This window comes from Seriola lalandi, unplaced genomic scaffold (assembly GCF_002814215.2).
Source record: "Seriola lalandi dorsalis isolate HSWRI2012SDOR001 ecotype SW California unplaced genomic scaffold, Sedor1 jcf7180002054309, whole genome shotgun sequence".
NCBI classification, from domain to species: Eukaryota; Metazoa; Chordata; class Actinopteri; order Carangiformes; family Carangidae; genus Seriola; species Seriola lalandi.
In genome coordinates this window covers 226,702-248,480 of record NW_019524862.1, presented here as the reverse complement: position 1 = coordinate 248,480, position 21,779 = coordinate 226,702, and the positions used below count along the sequence as shown (strand labels likewise).

Here is a 21,779-nt window from a genome sequence, read left to right as displayed (position 1 = left end):
AAAACAAGCGGCTCATCTTTCACACAAGCTCAACTTACTTTTCCCCCCGAAGAAGAGATTTGAGCCGTATACCTTGTGTGTTTTTGTGTGGGTTTATTGGGGACTGGGTCTGAAGTAAAAATACTCATTAAATAGCAGAACTAGTTTATAGTGTTTTTGGCTGATCCTGTGTTTATCTTTTTTCCATTTTTCCTCTGCATGCACTTTAATCTGCCTAATCTGTTATTCATAAAAAAACAAAGATAAAACAAAAACTTTCCTGGAAAGAAGATACTTTTGGCCTCTGTCCCGTGAAGCAAACTTCTGCAAGTCTATCAACACAAGAAAGACCTCCAGCACGACACTAACACCATTTTGGACATGAAAGATCCCTGCAGCGCTCGCACTGTTGTCATCTGGCCGAGATTCAAACAGACATTTGCCATCGTGTCCCACCTCAGGTAGAACCACGAAAACCTGGATCCACTGGTGTGAAACACGTCAGTAATGAGGCAGGACACTGGAATACGCCTTGAAAACCGTACCACCACATTATTGACAGGTTGAAGAGGAAGAAATGACATATAACTAAACAACTAGGATACCATTATATTCATAAACCTTTAATAAAATACAAAGTTTAATTTTCTACTGACAATCTTTCCTAAAGGCCAGTATTAATAGCCAGATAATAAGAATGAAAAATACTATGCAATAACAAAATGCCATAAGTAAAGGCAGCATGGTTTACAAAAAGTCCTTATATCTGCCAAAGTACGAAGCAAAATAATAAGAAACATTTAAAATCTTATCACTGTAAGAAAAACACACTAAAAATTCGGCTCGGTAGAGATGATGTTTGTTTTTTTTTCTGTGACTTGCCTTCTGACCTATTGTGTAACTTTAAGCTGGAAGACACAGACATGATATGTTTCATTCAAAATACAAAAAGACCAAAGACAAACAACATTAGCAGGTTTAAAAAAGTCTAACTCCTTTCAAGATAACTACTAAAGTCTTATAACACTGGTGTAGTTTGTGAGAAAACGGCAGCAGCAGCAACCAGAGAACAATTATCAAGTAGTAAAGACGGTAAATCGAGCTCGAAATCACTAAAGTACTTGTCCAGATTTTTTTGTAACTTTTTTTTTTTTTTTTAATTTCACTGTGCTTGAAATATTTTCCCTCCTTCAACTGTGTGAAAATGTTTCTCATCATTGCATTTGATTTATCACGTTGGTCTGTTTGGTAGCTGTGGCAGCACTGATGCTGAATGTTAAACCAGACGCCTGCGATCACTGATATTAAAAAAGGCACAATCTGTAATCTACATGTAAACAGAAGGGTCAACCGCGATATAGATTTAAAACAGGATTAGACCCTGCAGCCGCTGCCAAACTGAAATACACAGAATAAAACTGAAATCAGCGACTTTACATCTCAGATATTAAAGTTTTCTGATGCGTGAATATTTTTAGAGGTTTTAGAAAGACGGCACCAACTGAGAAACACACTAAATATTGACAAATTGAATAAAAGAGCAACATGCAGTCAAAAAATTACAGTTTAACAAAACCCTTCTTGATGTCCTACATGAAGCTTTAAATTACAGGATCAATCCACTGAAGTTCATCTTAATAACTTCTCAGTCCAAGTTCAGACTGTTTGTAAAGTGCTGAAATGACGCACTGTTGTGCTCAGACTAAGAGCGGATCAGATGACTGAGGTAGAACATGAAGTTTAAAGTACATAGTTGCTAAAAGGGATAATTTAGTCATTTTAATACTGCAGCAATAATGACAATAGTAAAACTACATTAGAAAATGGGTAATACTGCGACTGACTTATACTTTGGCTCCTTCATGAGCTGCAGAAAAAGCTCTGACTTGGCATTTTTTACCAGACAATTATATAATCAAGGTTTCCCCTGAGAGCATCTTGGCTGAAAAGGTGCAGCGGTAAACGGGTCATCCAGAGCTCTTCCCCCTATGGTCCAGGAATGCAGAGGCCCCACAGCCACAGAACCCACGGCGGCCTGCTGACCAATCCTGGAGACGACCCGGTGCACCGCCACCGGCTGCTGGAGCAGAGGCTGAGGAGGGACCCGGACACCGAGAGGCTGAGGAGCAGATACTGGGACCAGGTGACTGTGTTTGCTGGTTTGAATCTGCTGTGTAACAGACTTAAATATGTGATCGTTTGCTTTGGTGGTTTCCTGCCTCTTTCCAAACGGTGCCTGGAGGAAAACATCCGATGCCTCAACAGGTTTATGAGATGCAGAAAAGGAGGAGCTGCTGAATGCATTCTTGCTTTCTTTCTCTGGTGGTTTAAAAGGGGCCAGCTGGAAGACATCAGAGGTCACTGGGCCGTCTGGAGGCTGGAACAGGGGTACATGGTTGTCAGGTACGAAGTGAAAAGTGGTGGAAGGAGTTGAAATCACATGGTGTTGCTTGCTCCTCTCATCTGATTGCAACATGTGTTTGTTATAGACACATGCAGCAGTCCTCTGCTGGATCCTCTGCCCTTGCTTCTCCTCAGAGAACTGCACAGAAGCCACAGTCCCAGAGCCTCGCAGTGCATTACTGTTGAGCTCCCTCTGCAGGTCTGTATGTGGGAGACATCGGAGAAACATGAAGATAGATGCTTAAAAACTTTACAACAAAGGGAAATTCATTTTATGAAGCTCATATTCTGGAAAATAGCATCTTTTTCTATCAGTGATATTAAATGCAACAGAAAGGAATGTTTACCTAAACCAAATGTTTCTCAAATGGATCAAAACCCAGTGACAGAAAGTGATGGAGTGGAAATCATGGAAGGTTTTAGAGAGAAAATGTGGAAAATGCAAAATATTCCAGTGTTTTTGCGTCGTGTGGAGCATGTGATGTTTATCAGTGAGCTCAGATGGGTGGTGTGAAACATTAGTCTGATCAGTACTGAAGTTTTGAGGCCAACAGAGTTAAAAGCACATTAACAATTTCTCTTCAATTTAAGTGTCTCAATAAGTCATGACAGTGCGACAGTGAGCCAGCACGCACAACACCAGGACCCTGAAACCAAAGCAACTAAATGAAATCCAGCCATCATTAAATTTATTGTTCACATCTGCGCTTTTCCTACTGTGACATGTCTCCAGTGATAAAAGCCTAGACTTATATTTCTATTTGAGAGTTTTAAAAAATCTGATAATACATTGGCCGACATTTTTCTTTTCCCCTTTTTAATATTAACATATCACACAAGGAACTAATCAATTTGGTTATTAAAGCATTGTGTTCAGGATATGTATTGAGTGGGACGTTTTATTGTTGAAAAATAAACTTCTCAGTTATTTTTTGACTGTCCCATCGTTGTGTGTCAAACGCATCTTTGTCATTTCTGTACTGCTATATTCCTGTCACTAATGGATCAATAAATGAGCTGATACTAACGTCCTGTATCTGCGATAAGCTAAACTCTGGCAACATGTCGGCAGGTCAGGCTCGAGTATGACATGATGTCAGGTATATTCCTATAACTATTGTGTTTAGGAAAGTGAGAAATGATCATCTTTTAGAAGGTGAAGGAAAAATGGAAAAACAAAAAATGGATTGAGATTTTAATGGGTCATGAAGCTGATGTTTGATCTTACCTGAGTGGATTTAACCTGCTATCCAAGTAGAATAAAACGTAGATTAGTGCATTACATGATTAAACCAACCCTGCTATAAAATACTACAGTTTAAAAATTAATTTACTTGATAACTTAAGCCCTCAGTCTCGCACCCAAGTATTTCATGCACATATCTTTGCATGCAAGTCTGATGACAAACAATTAAAAGAGGGTGCCATCGATTTAGCGGCGCATTCCTAAAACACTTTAGAACAAAAAGTATCAGAATCAAAGCAGCTGAACCACAGATATCGTCTTTTTTATTACACATTTTATTTTTTCCTTTGTCAAAAATTTGCACCTACTTTACCCACAATGCAACTTGACAGCTCACACTTCAGTCAGGAGTGTTATGTTATGTTCGCACTAGTAGCAGACTGCAAAATAGTTCCCCTTCACTATAACAATTTAAAGATCGGACTATGTCTAAAGAAAAGTTGTTTAAATGTGGAATAAACTTGTAAATGTTCATTTTTTTCCCCCTTTACTGACAGACGCCATTATTTAAAAAAAAAAAAAAACTTCTGTTGAGCTATAGTAACCAATAATCTGAACGAAAAACAAGACAAAGAAAATCGTACAATCAACACTCAACACGTTGACATTCACATTTGTATTTTATTTGCCATCCCTTTATAATTCTTTAATTATCTCACAAAAATAGAAGGAGCACACGATACCACAGCTCTGACGCAGGTTTGGGGCCATACAGACAGGAGGCGTCTCAAAACACTCAATAGTATCAGATTTCATTTTTGGCAAAACAACAGAGAGAACAAGGGGCTCCTGTTTCACATCAAGGACTAATCTCACTACCTGCTTGGCTTTACCGATTACAACAGCACACAGGCGGCTACAGGGAGAAAGCTCGGGAGTTGCATAGGTTCAAACAGTAACTTCAAATGACTGAGCTGTTCAGTGGAAGGATCATAGAGAGGATGATAAAAAAACTAAACAAACATAAGCCTTCAGTTGCACATGCAGTACCTACAGTAAATGCGGCCAAAAGAGGCTGTTGCTTTGAAACCAGCCGCTCCTCGACGTTTATTGATTTAGACAATAATAAAGGACATAATTTCAATTGTTAATCAGTGATTTCTACTCAAAATACTCTCCGTTTTGGGAGCAAATGGACTGACGTTGAAATAACTCAGAAATCAATATGTTTCAGCTCATTATCACGAAACTTAGTTTGAGCCTATTCTGGATTTTAAAATTTAAGATTCAAAGTTTTTAAGCGATGTGAGATTTATTGAATACTGCTGCCTTGACTTCAAAAGGTAACTACAATTAATTACTTAATTTGTATATATATATATGAATATATATATATATGATATTATTAATATCTAACCAGAATTTGTGGACTTTATCGGAATTAAAATGTGACTGATTTAAATAACTAGAGTTAAATAATGATAAAATAACTCCTGATTATTTAAATGTATTTTTCCTCTTCCAGAAAGGTGTATTTTCAGTAGATCTCACAAAAACATACCGTACCGTACACTATATGCTATTTAAAATCATTTTTTAATACGACAAAAATTGAAAAGAGGAGGCGGAGGTCGTCCTCCCCACTGTAACCATGCACGGGAAGCAAAATGACTTTGTTTGATCCTACAGAAACATTTATATTGCTGATTGGAGCTGATTTTTCAAACCCTGAACAGCTGACTTTCATGCTGCCTGATAATCAAACCACTGCTACAGCAACAGTGACGTATCATCACTATGAGACTGGCAGACTTCGCACCTCAGAGAGCCCCTCACACGTTACATCAGACAAATTCTCTTGACTGTAATATGGAGCGCAGACTTCCAGAGGACAGTGAGACTGGGGAGCAGTAAGCCAATACGTATCCAACTCTCAGAGAGAGTCATGTAGCTCTGACTACCTGAGAGAATTTAGGGGGGCCTGTGCTTCAAGAGGAGATTTTAATGACAACGCGACCGTCGCCATGTTTGCAGCGAACAACAACACAAGTAGGCTACTGGAAAACACATCCAACAAGTCTGACTCCACACACACATACATACTTATCATAACACTGTATACCAACACACATGAACATAACATTCAACAACACTGCCATGCTTTTTGATATGAATTCTGTGATCACTAAAACCGGTAAAGCACAATTTCAGAAAAAGTTCTAGTTTAGCAATGAAATGAAACAGGACTAAGATTCAAGAGGTTAAGCTCCCACTCTCCAGAAAACTGTAAAAATATAATCCTTCATCAGTCCATGTAAACAAACAGAACACAGGCTCACGTTCTTTTCACAAAGGTGGAATAAGACATGGGATTCAGCCTAATCTTCCAGGTTGGACAAAGACTAGGATTATTATCTATACATTTGAATGTACGGACAATTATTGAATAGATATAATCAAGAAAAAAAACTTTCTCAACACACAATTCCACAAAGAGGAATGAAATATTTATAGAGTATTCTTCAATATTATTCAGTGATTATGGTGTTAAGAATTATAGATATTTTTTATTATAGACTAATATTTATTTCTTACATTCATTCTCTAACACTCTATTCATATTAACATTTATTAACAGGAAAACAATATCTCATGTATACATATATATCTATATATATCTATATATGTATAGATATATATATATATATATATATATATATATATACTGAGAGAGATTTCACAAGTAAAGCAATATGTCTTCCACAAGTAAAGCTTTATGACAATGACTTCATATATACACGGGAAGAATAACCAATTCTATGGTCTGGATAAGGGCCTGCACGGGGTCCAGATATCTATTTACATAAATAAGGAGTAAACAAGTGACAGGAATGTAGGAAGGATTGCATGATGGGGAATTAATGTTTGTGTTGATATTAAAGAAAAAATGTGAATGAGTGAAAATCATTTTTAAAATGCCACATTAGTTTGTTTCTGTTAGTGCCAAAAAATTACCTGAATCGTCATGAATGTTCTCTCTATATATAACAGCTACTGTAGTTCTAATATTTCCTATTAATGTTGATTATTTAAATTTATTTCATGATTTCATGCATTTAATGTCGGTATGGCACACTGGTATAAACACTGTTAAATGACCAGGATTTGCCATTTAATTCCAAAGCAACCTCTTGCTTGCCTCAAGGATAAAATCAAAAGGAAGCTTAAAATAACAGCAAATGAGAACAAGTCCTTGTTTTAAAAGTACACTTTGTCTGGACAACAAGTTCACCTTGGATTGATGACAGAATTTGTAAGATGTTATTTTAATTGTACTAATATTTATAGATTAGCAGATCCTGTACGCACTTTCAGGACTGTTTCAGTCAGTAGTTTGCTTCACAGATTATTTTATGGCACTTCACTGTTTCGTCTGATCAGGGAAACTTTTTGTGTCCTGCTTTTCTCTCCATCACAATAACTCAGTGTGGTGCTCGTGCTGCAGAAGCAGACAGAGGAGTAGTAGGAGGTGTGGTTATGACTGTTTTGTTTCCAGATTGTGGCACAATTTGATTTCATTTTTCAGTCTGCTCTTTAGCAGCTTTAAATTGTTAAAGATATTCCACCAACAGGCTGACAGAGGTAACACTTATGCTACTGTGCAAATCAGGCTACATGACTACGTTTCAAATAAGTTTCCGCTTGCAGAAGAAATAAACTGACCTTATTTGAACAAGTTTGTCATTTAACTTTTCCATGGTTTTACTTTAAAATGTGCAAATAAATCTGGGGAGGAGAATTTAAAAAGGCAAACAACGACAAATTCACTTGTGCACGATAATAACTACAACCACTTATAACTATGCCTATTGTACATTACAACGATGATCTTCTATTGTTTGCTATTTGACATAATGCGATATTGTTCAAACAAACTGGATAGCAATATTATATCCTGATTGACAGAAAGATTGTAATGGTTAATCGTTAGGATGATGTTAGTGTACTGGCCACTCTTGAACCAATGGACAATACATGATGCGCAGAGACTACAACAAAGAGAAAATGTGAGTGAGAGGGTGAGAGATAAGAGGTGAAGAGAAGCCAGATAATGCAGTCGATACGGCGGAGAGGGCGGGGATGAAGAAGCACTGAAAGGCGAAGGACGTTTCTACTGTAGGAACTACAATGATGATGACAGCCAGGGGGTGCAGGAAGCTAGCTATGACAACAGTGTTGATTGCAGTTATGCTATGCCAGTCTATAATCCAGTGTTACAGCTTCTACGAGGGGGAGGGGGAGGGCCGCCTACAAGTCGATGAGCTGGTCCACCAGCAGCAGGGAGCGGGCCAAGCTGGGCAGGCTGGATTCAGAGCCGCCACTGTTACTGCGCGAGTGGCCTCCTGAAACTGGCCGGAGAGACAAGGGGGAACACGGGCAAACAGAGGGGAGGAGAAGCAGAGGAGTGGGAGTCACAACAAGCAAAACACAGCAGTCAAAGAAGGGGGGGAGAGAGGTCGAGAAAGAGAGAGAGAGAAGAGGGAGAAAGAGGGCAGAATTTACCCATTTACTGCTACTGGTTTTCAAACATTCTCAACTGAAGATGTAAAAACAGCGCAGGCACCTGATCCTGTTATCAGTAGGTTTGAGTGCTGTTAATTATTTAGCAAATGAGCATGCCACTGAGCCCCCCCCCCCCAAAAAAAAACACTCCTGGGTGTGTCTACAATTTCTAAGACCACCTTGACCCACCTGTGCTTCTTTGCAGATACTGTACAGACTTACCTTGGGAGTTCTTTCGGCCTGTGACGGGAATAGGATCAAACTCGTCCTCCGTGCCTCCCTCTCCACTCGCTTGTTGGGGCTCAAAGTCTGAGATCAGGAGAGACGAGTCTGCAAAGAATAGAAAAAAAAAAAAGTGGGTGTTTGATGTTACCATTTGAAATCCCAAGTGTTTTAGAAAAAACTTCTTAGATGAAGGGGTGAAAAAATAAGAAAAGGGAGCACTGTGGCCAAATAAACATTTATAAGTTAGGCCAATGATGATAAGCACTAGCACTTGTTTTTCCTCACCATGATAAAAATGTTCATAAAATCAGCAAAGCCATCGCAAAAAAACCCCCAAAAAAAACCCCACATCCAAAGCTCTCCTGTGGTAAAAAAGCTGTTTGATAAGATATCATGAAGACAGATTAGTAGTAATTAGGATCATGCAGCTGGTGCAAACGTTCAGGCTGTGATTCAGACTTGGCACTGTCAACAACAGTCAAATGCCTTTCCTTCACCAGCCAAGACCCAACAACTCAGCCACAGCTGTGGAGCGCCCGGTGCGGGACGCACAATGTAGTTTTACAGATGACGCCATTGAAAAGAAGCATTTTCCTTTAATGTCAAAAGCTTTATGAGGTTATGAAGATAAACACAACACGAACTGTCAAGATGAATGTGGATTAGATGAATTTGTTCAGCTGTGATAGAAATGCTTCTGCTGCCACCCAGTGGTTGAAAGTTACAGTACAGTATGATAGTATTTACAAGTAGCTGATTTTGGACGTTGGTGTCAACAACAGCTTTAAGTCCAACTAATAGTTAATTGAATTTTTTTTTAATGTTGCTTATGAACATGCTCTCACAGATACTGTGCTCTTCTTTGAAAAAAAAAAAACAAACAAAAAAAGATTAGAAACCAAAATGGAGAAATGTTTTTTGGTTTCATGAGGCGCCGCCTGGTTCTGCATTATTGATTAGAATACTGATGGAGAACTTGTGTCTGTACAGCCAATCATATCTGCTCCATAAAACAGTAACATCACCGTTCTACACAGCACCTAACCTACTAACGTGAACACATGTTTTCTGCTGTTAAAGGGTGCATCACTATTACTGCTGAAATTTACAAACTGTGTTCCTTAACAGTTAATACTTAGTGCTACGGTACAGACACATTTCTGTCATTTATAAAAAAGCATCTGGGTTAAATTCCAAATGGTTCTTGTTTATTCTTTTAGTGAATATTGGAAACCTGGCAGATAGCTGCGTAGAGGCAGAAGTGAGTTACAGAAAAAGCAAAGTTTCTCCAACAGGCCCTGAGATTCTTACCTGCTTTAGGCTGTGCAGAATCTCCAGACAACAGACTGAAATCATCCAACACAGAGGCAGCGGAGGTGGGGGCAGAGGAGACGGAGGTGGTGGCACTGCTCGCTGCTGGAGGGGCGGATGGACCAGAGATCAGAGAGCAGCCCAGGAGAGAGTCGTCGGCTGTGAGAGAGTCTGGGACAGAACAGAGGGTAAAGTTTAGTTATGGACAAGGACACAGACAGATACATTGACCTTTTGTAAATAGTAAAAGGAACCTATTACTTTTACTATTTACAAACTGTAATATTTCAAGGTTTTACTAACTCTTAGATCAAAGTGAAGTAAAGTAAAGATAAATTCCCTTTTCTCATCTTATTAATAGAGCATAATACATTTGGTTAAATTTCCCAACAGAAAACATCTCAATATCATTTTTTGCCAAAAATCTCTTGTAACCCAAATACTTGTGGCACTAGTTGTGATATCGTAAACATGTGACATCTTTGGCCACCTGGAGCAGCAAAAACAAACTGGGAACACAACACTGAAATAATATCAGCTTTTAAGTTGTTATGGCAAACTTGTTAGCAAACAGTTGCTCATTTCCATATCCAGCTGGATCCCACCACCTGGGCGGATAGTGTACAGTGGGTTTTTAGAGCTCTTCTTTCTGTGCTGAAACACACAAGCCTGCTTGTAGAGGAGCACCCCACCACCACCAACACCAACACCACCAACACACACACACACACACCTTTTGCAGACTCTTCCACAGAACCACCGAAGGGATCAGACAATGACAAGAGGTCAGGAAGCATGAGTGAAGACGTGTCTGGAGATTTCAGTCCTTCAATCAGCTTCTCTAAAGGCCAGTGAAGAAAGTAAAACATGGTGAGCCATGTATATAAAACCTATACATCAAATAGTGTTTAAATATAAGAAGTTACTGACATAAGAAATTCCCATAGCAACAGAGGAGAGAAAAGCCATTTAGGACATTGATGTGTTATTTGTGTGTACAGTATGTTACTTGGTTTGGCTGCTCGTCTACATGATGCTTAGATGTTTACTTTCATATCATTATTTATTCATGTTATTATTCATTTGTTATTATTGTTCATTTTACTTAGGACAGCCAACAACAACATTTTTTTCAGAGGACAATAGATTTCTTAGATAATGTGTCTGGACTTCTCTCTGGAAGTCAAAAGCTTTTCATGAACGGCAAAAGTATCTGAATAGATCAGTGAGTTTGTGAGTCATATGTTTGTATGAGACAGTACCAAAAAGACCATACAGTGTGGATATTTACCTGGTGCATCCGACAGTTCGAGTGTACAGAAAGGATCTGGGACAACCAGCAGTGAGGCTCCAGAATCCACGTCAAGAATGGCTGAAGGTCTTTCAACTGGGTGACAAAGCAATGTGACAGAGTAATGATGTGTAATGAAGTCTAAAAATTAGCCTCAATAAAAGCAATGTAGGAGGGAGCTGGTTGAAACCTTGTCTATGTTAAGTGTAAGCTAACCAGCTGCTGGCAGTAGCTACACATTTAGCGTACAGTCGGCAAAAAAGCGAATAAATGTATTTCCCAAAATGTCAAACAATTTTTTTAATTTATCGATCAGACCCAGTGAATGAATGAAAATTAATAACGCTTCCTCATGTTTTTGAACTGCTTAAGATACAGCATTAACTTATTCAGTATATTAGCAAATCAATCCTCCCACTTTTCTGTCTTGTTAACAGCAGCTCATAAAAACCATCGTTGGCTACATTTGCTCTGTACAGCAGCGGTGCTGCCAGAACTCTTCACATTAAAAGGTCATTTAAATCTTGGCAATTCTTTCATTCTGACCAATCCCCTTATTTTATTTGTGTGATGCACAAAGGCAGCCATGGCTTTTGAAAGCTTGATAAAGCTGATTAATGGACCGGGTGCATTAAGAGGTTTATGTCTTGGTTTGACATCTCACCAGACTCCTTCAGACTCATACAGTACAAACGCATTATGTGGCGTCAGGACAGCAGTAAGGTATCAGAGTGGGGATCAACTTATCAAGATATTTTACTGTAAATCTCAGTCTGAGTTAACTTACCAGTCTTTATATTTACTTCACTCTGATGTCCATAAACTAGCATGCTAGCTCATGCTAACAGCTGGCAGTAATCTCTTGAATCCTAAACTTAACAAAGCTAAACTAACTGAAACCTTTTATTCTACCTTCATATTCCCGTTCCAGACTTTCATTGCATTTGATCACACTTACTTTAAAAACACCATATTCTAATGGCAGAGCTACAGTGGATGGAACAAGTTTATGAGCTGTTTATTAAACATCTGGAATGAATGAAGTTACATAGGGTCACCATATGTTTCTAGGACAGCTTGAATTTGTAATGATGGCACTGAAAGGTCTGTGTTAATGGGTCCAGGTCCACATACAAGACAGAAAAGAAGAAAAACACTGAGTCTGTAGACTCTTAAGGGAAAAGTGTGACATACCAGTTTCATGGGGTTCATTTTCCACAGTTGAGGCCTGCAGGCCTGGTATCAACTCTTCAGATGATGTTGTCTCAGTTTCTGAAGGTAGGTCTGGTAAAGTAATTAAAAACAGTTATAACATCTACTGTTTATTAGTGTATATAATAATGCTACTAATATATATATATATACTGCATGCATAGAAACACAAACTTTACCACTGGGCTTTATGTCTTCTGCTCTGAATTCTGCAGCAGAGAGGTTGGTGAAGTTGTCATCATCAAAGGGGTTCCATGCGGGCTGTGTGGGGGTGCCAGAGGCAGGAGCGGTGGGTCCAGCTTGGCTTTGGTCCTGGACTGCATCTCCAACACCGAGCTGAGCAGGCTGGGTGCTGCTCGGTTGAGATGTAAGTGATCTGGAGAGAGAGATGAACAAAATATCATGAATAAAACACACAGGAGATGACCTGAATTTGAACTACTCTTCAGGTTTTTTTCAAGTGTATGTGCCACTTACTGGTTGAGGGCCGCATCTCCATTAAGTCCTTGCAGCTGCTGTGAGTCAACTGCTGCGACGCTACTCGCTGTGGCGTCACTCGGGATGCGTTGGTGGCCTCGTTCTTCGGTTGTCTTTGGAGAAGCAGGTGGAGTCTGATCAAAAAAGGCACAGGATGAAAGCAAAACACAAGATTAAAATAGAAAGAACCAATTTAAAAAGTAGGAGAAAAAAAAATTAACCATGTCAATTGTATAATGATTATAGTAAAGCTGGATGGTGAGCAGCAGACCACTTACCGCCTCAGCTGATTTTTGGCTGATCTCAGTGGAGGCAGGCTGAGCAAGGGCAGCTGCTGGCTGTGTTATCTGCTGCTGAGATACAGGCTGCTGACCAGGGGTCGGTTTACTAGGCGAAGGCTGAGCCACAGGCTGTTGAGCCTGGCTGGCCTGCTTGCGTCGAGCTGGGCGTTGGGGTGGGGCTGGGCTGGACGGAGTCGGCGCTGCCTGCTGGGAGACGGAGCTGCCCACAGAAGAAGGTGTGGTCTGTTGCTGGACCGCTGGCTGTACTTGCGGTTGGACATCAGCCTTGGTCACTGGTGATATTGCTGCTGCTGTAGTGTCTGCTCCTGCAGCGGCGGCTGGCTGCGCGGCCTGTCACACAAACACAGACTTTTATCCCTTGTTTCATAAAATGTTACATCTGCAAACCACTGTCAAGACAAAAATAACTAAGTGCTCTACCTCACCAAAGCAACTGTGAGTTTATATGCATGGCTGATACTACTGATAATTGTAATTTTTTTAATACAATCAATTAATTCATTATTTAATCTATGTCAGAGAATAGTGAACAATTTCCCAGAAACCAAGGCTTGAAATAGCTTGACAAACTAAAACCCAGAAATATATGGTTTAAAAAGATAGAAAAGCACGAGTGTGACGACCAGTGTATGCCACCCTGATACATACAGCCAGACATCAATCATGCTGTACTGAAGCTGTTTACTTTTTTTTTTTAACCTTTTTTGTGTTTTTGCACATTTGCATACACCAAAGAAAAATAAGTTGCTGGTTTCGTATTAATTTGCATCTGCAGAAAGCTCTTTTGGCTGTTCATTGTATATTTAGCTGGTACGTACCTGCTTCTGCGGAGCCACAGCCTGACTGGAATTGTTTTGTGACTGGATGAGAGGCAGAGCTGAAGTCTGCGCCTTCTGTGACTGCAGAGCTGCAGCTGGCTGAGAGAGGTCTAAGCTGACTCCTGTGGGATGTTAACAAGAACATGTTACTCTTGAGAGAGCATCAAAGTATTTTAATCTTCATACTTACACAGATGCAGAACAATGAAAAGATCAAGCAACATAGATAGGTTTATAGGAGCATTCGAGTTGATGTTTATCTCAAACAAAATGTTTCAAAGAGGATTATATAATCTGTTAAATGCTGATAAAAAAAAAAAATCTAAGTGATTTGTAACAGGTCCAAAGCTGATATCAACTGAAGCAGTGCAGGAGAAAATCATTTCATAATCACTTTGGGCCTGTGGTTAGATGGCTTTAATTTGCATGAGTCTTAACCTGCATACTTGATCTGTTCCTGTTGAGAATTGCAGGATTCAAAGTGTGCACAAAGGATTAGAGGGATTCCTGTCTTTATGTGCGTCTTCATTCAAAATCTTGGGTGTCTTTTTCCTGTGACAGAGAGGAGACTAAGGATGGAGACGGAGTGCTGTACGTACCCACAGGCTGAGCTGCACCACCAGGGAGATTAGCCCGCTTGCGAGGGGTGAGAGCAGCAGGCTGGATGGGTAGGATGCCAGCAGAAGGCTGGGTATGGGCTGCTTTGGGCCTCTGGCGAGGGGTGATGGAGGTTTCAGTGGTGGGAATTGGATCTGTCAGTCTGGCAACAAAGGGAGGATGTTGGCCTCCTTGTTAATCATGGCAAACAGTGTTAACATAATTATTTAATGAGTATCAGAATACTGACTGTACCTAATTACTTCCGCAAAATGTAGTGTTACTACAGCCTTGATTGGTAATACAATGTAAGCAGGTCATGCTTGCCTGGGCTTAGTTTGGCTCTTCTTTGCGGCGGCGGCCTCACTCGCTTTGATCGGCTCGGGAAGTTTAGAGGGAATTTGAGAATTCTGGATTATGGAAAAAATGCAAAAGCTTTTCAAAAGAAATTCCACAAGAAATCAATGAATCAATGAATACTGTATCAGTCAGTCCACACAGACAAAATTTTACAATGAAAACTCTGATCCTCAAGGTTGGTACTTTTATCACTAATGAATAATATCATCATGGCTATTAAGTATTTTCTACTTTATGCAACTGATGAATTAGTGCAGATTTTCCTCCCACAGTGTGACAACTAACACGTCTGTCTATGTAGGTCAGGCAGCGAACCCACAGCAGATTCCACTGAATACAAGAAAATCAATTCCTTATGAGAGAAAGCCAAGCAAATCCAAATATTTCAGCTGACCCTGGTGCTGAGCGAGACTGACCTTCACATTCTGAACAGGGCAGGTCCGCTGAGCTAGTTTGAAAGCAAAGAAGGACACCTGGTAGATATCTGGTCTTATGTCTGGGTCCGGCTCCAGCATGTACCCTAAAACAAAACACCGTGAAGAAACAAGAGTGAGACTCCAAAAACTGAGTCAGTGAACAGACATTTACACTTAAATCACAAGTGCATGCCTTTTGTCAAAACTGAATTTGATGTTGAAAACATGATTTAATGTTTAAGAGGCACTAACGAATGAGGCAGTGAAGATCGTAAGAGTAGCGCGAGTTATCTGGAATGGTGAAACTGCCATCACAGATGGCCACCTGGCTTTCACCAAAGGGCAGAGTGAAGAAGCACAACTTGTACAGCAAACAACCCAGTGCCTGGAGAAGACAATCACATGCATGCCCCATCACACCAGACACAAACAAGGAGAGGAAAGGGAGAGAAGAGAAGAGAAGAGAAGAGAAGAGAAGAGAAGAGAAGAGAAGAGAAGAGAAGAGAAGAGAAGAGAAGAGAAGAGAAGATTAAACAAGACTACCAATACTGCACAGCAAGTCACAACAAAAATCCTTTTCCCCTCTAAACACCAGAAGGTTATAAAAATATTCAGTCACAAGATAAAAGCAAAATTTTCTGACTTTTAAATTGTACAAATACAACTTTACTTATCTTAAACTTTTCTTTTAAGTACAAACAATCCCAAAACTCAAACTTCTGCTACTTATTGAGCCTGTAAGTTTAATAAACTAACAATGGGCCATGATGTCAAACAGGGTTCTAGTGTAAAACATCCAGTATCAGTGCGCTAGATATTAGTTTAACAAAATACACTATAATCAACACTTTTATTATATTTTACTGAAATGGTGGCTTAGTTTTACCAGATAAGTACTGTATATGTCATCTGTATTGTTTCTCTGTATGCACCCCTATCAGGATAACCACAGAAGAGTTCTTTCTTCACTTACCCAGATATCTGCTTTTGTGGTGATAATCTTGTTGTTGTAGAGGTTCACCATTTCAGGAGCACGATATGATAAAGTGGTGTACCTGAAAGAAGACAGGAATATATTAGTAAGGACAGAACAGGAATAAATTAGAAAGAAAACGACCCGTTTTTAATGTGGAGTTGAAATGAAACAGCCTACGCAGTATTATGCTCTCAGAAATGTGCATAAATGCAAATTAAAGTAGTGACTTTATTTGATAATAATTCAATTTTGCATCAACCAAAACCTCCTTTGCACACACATCATAGTATTTTCAGCAGCACAGCACTGCTCATGTGTGATCCATATGAGGATCAGGAGAAAAATGTTTAAAAATTGAACCAGTCCATAAAAAAACAAAGCCCTACCTAAAAGTGTGAATAAATGAAAGCTGCAAATATCACCAAAACGGACGAAAAGAGGCACAAACTTTTTGATCTCTTCCTCCACGGCGGCCACTCCCTCAGTCTGCGGACTCTGGAACTTGTTAGTAGCACTGCCAAAGTCACACAGCACATAATGACCTTTGTCGTGCAGAAGGATGTTCTCCACCTGTAGAGATACAGCATGGTTATACATGAAGGGACCCAGTTTGGATCTCAAGTGTCAGGTGGCACTGTGTAAGGTGTAAGGTGGTGCAGTAATTGGCCCACTCTGCAAAGTCAAACACTGGAGTTGCTTGCTTCCTGTAACATGTGCACTTGAGATAATGATGAATACAAATCTCAAGGTGCAGCCATCTTCATATTGTGACATGCAGATTTAAGCCAGAGTGAAAATTGACGTGCTCCTTTCATCATGCTCTAATAACTCTGAAAACTGAAACACACATCAAGTCGAAGTCGATTTTTTTATGTAAATCAAGCGATCTGCTGTGCAATAAAAAGTCATGTTTCCATATGGATTAAAACTTCTGAGTGACAGTAACTCAAAATTAAAGCGAAGGCCACACTGCAGTTGACTGGACTCTGCAGTGTTTGGAGTATTTTGACAACTGACAATCTCCCCTCTCCTCCTATAAGAGCTATCCATAATTAAACACAGCACCAACCCCACACAAACATATCAATCATGACTCTTCAAAAGACATCACAGCCCGGTGAACTACAGTAGGTGTTGCCCCTGTGTCTACAGAGAATGGACCTGCCTGTACTATCCTACATACTGCAGAACAGAGCACCTCACGGGGCAAAAAAGTGGCAAAATGTGTCACCTTTAGGTCTCTGTGGATGATAGGTGTCTTGCGCTGGTGCAGACGAGAAACAGCATCACAAGTGTCACAGAAGATCTGCAGCACCTCAGCCTCAGTGAAACCAGTCTGCAGCCTCTGATTCATCAGATTGACCACCTGCCCTCCTGCAAAACAAGATCCAGTTACACAGCAGCACAAACAACATGGGTCATTAACCTAACTGGGACCGGACTGAATCTCAACTTGTGTGTGTGTTATTCTATTATAAAACAGATGTTGGTCGGATTTATTATACAATAACTGTTTGTTTTTACCATCCAACAGCACAAACATACTGCTGCCCAAACTCTAATTATCACTATAATGAAAGCATGTGGTTGCAGCCACACCCCATGTCCCCGACTCACTCACTCACCTTTGCAGTAGTCCATAAGTATGAGAACCTCCCATACATCCCTTGATCCCATTGCTGTGATACTGGAGTCCAGATAACCAACAATATTCTTGTGACCGACAAGGTCTTTCTGCAAGAACACAAACACACGTTCAAGAGCATTAACACAGCAGCATGCAACTACTGTAAGCGGCTGCATAGTGTGCTCATACAATGTGACTGTTGAGGTGATTAGTTAAGAGTGTTGAAGTAAAATAAAATGATTTGTGACACCAAGAAAACGGGGGACAGGGAAGAAATATTTCCATATTTTGCTGCAAAGTGCGCATTGGGAATTTTAATGCCATAAGCCTTTGATTCAGTATGGTCAGTGTGAGACGAGATGCAGTGCAAGGCCATCAAAATCAGGAATCTATTAGGTAATGAAAAAATGTCAAGTACTGATGCTGAGGTGAGGGACTGCCAGTCTATACCTGCCTGTGTGTGTGTGTGTGTGTGTGCGTGTGTGTGTGTGTGTGTGTGAGAGAGAGAGAGTGAGTGAGTATGAGAAAGACTGAGAGGTAAAGGAAACACCATGAGTGACATCAGACATTATCTTTGAACCAAATGTCAGCATTGGTTTCAAAGATACGCCACAGATATGCCACTCTTCTAAAACTTGAACATCCATTGCTTCCTTCCTTCCTTCCTGAGTGTTCCTTCAGATATGAGTTCTGTGAACAGACCGTGAACTCAGTGCATGCTGCAAAAATGCTTAAAGACTATAATATGACTTTCCTGCTGATAGAAAAATTACATTTTGTGGGAGGCTACCATGGCATACATGTCTATTTATAGACTAAATAAATCCCACTTCTGCTCTTGGATTTTAACAGGTCAAGAGGTCTGACAGCGCCAGAACAGTCTTCTTCCATTTTACCACAATGTGATCCTTATGTGCGGCGAATTTATACCAAAAACATCTTCAGTTTAGTTTTATGTTATGTTAGCAAACAGGTATCATTTATTATAAATTTGTCAGAAGCCCACAGGAGGACAACTACAACTTCAGGACTAGAATAACAATGAATACTTAAAAATAACATCTTATCAAGGTACTGAATAGTCCTTTAAGAATTCATGTTCATACAGATATCCCCACAACTCATTCTACAACACATCTCAGTCGAGGAGAGCAGAATATGCAAAAAAACAAAGCTGACCAAGAACCAGATGAATAAATACAGAACAACACCACTGCAGGCTGAATTCACCACTTGTTCTTAGTTATTCTGGACAGAATAAGACATCCTTCATTTGTGAATGTGTGTGTGGAAATGTGCACAACTTAGGTTTCAACCGACATTTGCTATGTTGTTGCCTTCATGTGGTTTTACCCAAATACAAAACCACGCGAGCGAGCAGATAAATGATTAATCTCTGCAACTCACCATTATTTGAATCTCGCGTTTGCACACCTGCAGATCATGCTCATTGTTGACATACATCCTCTTCAGGGCGCAACGCACCCCTTGATTTGTTCGCACAAGGAACACAATTGCAAAGCCACCTGCAGGATTGAGAAAGAGACCAAATTAAACTGTCAGTCCCCGAAGAGATGATAGCCATGTCAGCAAAACTGACAGTGAACAGTTGGGACAAAAAAAACATGCTTGTTGTCACACACTTAAAGATAGTTACCATATCTAATTGTGATCAATATCACAATAAGACAAATCTTGCATGACACCATTCTCACAAGCTTTCTTAGGGCATCATGATTTTGGAAATTTGGCCGACATGCTCATTTTTACACCTAATCACTTCTACAACTGTTGCAATTTGTGTGTGTGTGTGTGTGTGGCCTTTCATCAATACGGACGACCAGGGCCAAATGGTGCAGCCTTATAGCGTTATGTATTAGTCATGTCATTGCTGCAGGGTTTAAGTAGAGGCCTACATTGAGGCCTAACCATCTGGTACATCTCAGCCCACAAATTCACTTTGCCGAGTTGTGGTTGTGACAGAGTCATCAATTTCAGGCAGTCATTGCGACTAATACTGCATCCTGGAATTGACACCTTGTGTGAAATGGTATCGTATGTCACTGTGGCACTATATATGTGCAAGAGATACCTATGAACCTGGGTGCAAGTCGAGGGTCTACACCACTTCTAATGTTCATATTTTAATACAGCAAGTGCAGACATTCTTGTCAATTGCAAAAAAACTGTCTTCTTACATTATTTAAAAACTGGACACTGGTTTTAAACTCTTCACTAGTTAGCAGCCTGACGCACTGATTAATTCTGTAAGGCAGACATCATTACCACAGACTGTGGTCTAGAAAAATTAGTGTTAGTGTGAAGGAATGCCTGAGATTGACAACAGTTGTTATTTAAAACACTACAAATAGAAGAATAACATGCTGCTGTGCTCCTGGGTTCAAAATGGTAAATAAAATGACTTTGTTTCAGTCAAGCACAGGCCTCTATTTCTGCATCAGTAATGTTGTTCTGATGTCTAACAGCATTAGAGAAGGGCCTGCCACTGGTATCTACAAAGAAATCCAACAATTGTATGATTTACAGCTTGAGTGCTGCTAAGAGAAAGCAGTAGGCCTCTGTTTTGCATTTATGTATCCAAGATACACAGACTAGATGCAAAGCTCCATCATTCCTGTGGGGATGGTATAAGGTTACATCCCTGTACTGTCATGTGACTCATGTATTTGGCTTGGGCATGCAGGAATACACACATCATACTATTACAGCAACACCATGCATGAAAATAAAAAGAGGAGAAAAAAAATTGGCATCATCTGGTCTGTGCAACCTCATCTCACCTTCAGCTATAATCTCCTCGACAGTGACTTGGTGTCGCCCGACAGTGAAGGCTCGTCCAATGAAATTTCCGCCTGCATGACTGGACCCGGAGCTGCCACCGCCTCCTCCAGAACCAGGCCCGGAGCTGACCAACTCCCGACGAGAATCAAAGAACTTCCTCATGTTGTCGAAATGGCAGGGGGAGTATTTGCGGCTTCAGTCACAGAAACACAGGAGAGCTGATTGTTTCCTGTGCAGTGAATTATTGCACCAATGCAGGTCAGATTGTAAACCTGACGAATCTGACGCTTCAAGCGAGTCTATTTGCAGCCTCAAAACATGCAGTGATGCCTTTGTCACTTATGATGATGTTGAGACAACCCAGATTTTTGGTGGCAAATTTCCCATTTGCTTGCCAACACAAGCCAGTTGATGATAGCTAGAGCGGCTGCGACTAGCTGTTATGTAAGTGAATTACACCACCCAGGAGGCTAAAGCATCTCCGGAGAAAGTATTTCTTTAGCTATCCATCCAGCTGTTCATGGTCGGCTGCTGCTGATAACATTAGGTCCTTCTCCATCTCGTCCAGCCATTACTAAGCTAGCTAAGTGCTAGCTACTTACGCGCTATGACATTTCGTGTAAGGTTATCCAGGTTATCCTCTGAAGATAATGTCTCCGAGTGCGATGTATCCGACGTGTAACTTGTGCGATAGCGTTGCCCGAGAAAATCTTTCCATCCTCATTCAAGTGGAGCGACCGTTTGTTGCCACATAGCTGCCTTTCTAGCCATTTATTCGCCTACATTTACAATAAAACAGTGATTTTTAGTTTGCTAACGCATTAGCGCCCGATGCAGCTATTCTTCAATACAAACAAGCGCAGAGTCGACGGGAAACTGAAGAGTCCGTCCGTCGCAACTGTAGCTGCAAATCAGAAACCGCAGAATTTGACATCTACCAAAACATTACACGGAGGTTTCTACCCAGCAGCCTAATCTCTGCAACCACAGCAATCTTCGGCTGCCTGCGATATCGCAACATCCTAGCTGTTGCTGTTGACGCGCGGACGGAAATATGGGTATTGTAGTTCAGAGCGCAACTGCAGCCCCCCTCCTTTCCACTCCCCCTTCCCCCTTGCGTATGTGGTCATCACATGCTGCGTTCAAAGACATATCGGTCAAACCACTATTCGAAACAGATGGGAAAGACAGTTCCCTTCAGCCTGCTTTCAGTTCTGAGTCGGATACATAAGAA

The 21,779-nt window shown here is 40.4% G+C and overlaps 1 protein-coding gene across 2 annotated transcripts; it reads right to left on the bottom strand.

The window, feature by feature from the left end:
- Nucleotides 1-581: 581 nt before the first annotated feature.
- aak1b (AP2 associated kinase 1b) lies at nt 582-21,598 on the bottom strand. Of its 2 annotated transcripts, none has more exons than XM_023406485.2 (20): nt 20,545-21,598; nt 19,151-19,269; nt 17,742-17,850; nt 17,348-17,490; nt 16,565-16,686; nt 16,114-16,195; nt 15,393-15,525; nt 15,141-15,244; nt 14,692-14,774; nt 14,367-14,527; nt 13,768-13,889; nt 12,926-13,279; nt 12,648-12,781; nt 12,350-12,546; nt 12,153-12,242; nt 10,959-11,054; nt 10,401-10,508; nt 9,668-9,838; nt 8,354-8,461; nt 582-2,583 (listed from the first exon to the last, which is right to left on the bottom strand). In XM_023406485.2, exons 1-20 carry the CDS (start codon nt 20,705-20,707, stop codon nt 1,895-1,897), a joined length of 3,288 nt encoding a protein of 1,095 aa, XP_023262253.1. In that variant the 5' UTR covers nt 20,708-21,598; the 3' UTR covers nt 582-1,894. The 2 variants fall into 2 exon arrangements, with proteins under 2 accessions (XP_023262253.1, XP_023262254.1); XM_023406486.2 differs by lacking the exon at nt 582-2,583 and adding an exon at nt 4,230-7,977.
- Between the last annotated feature and the right edge of the window lie 181 nt (nt 21,599-21,779).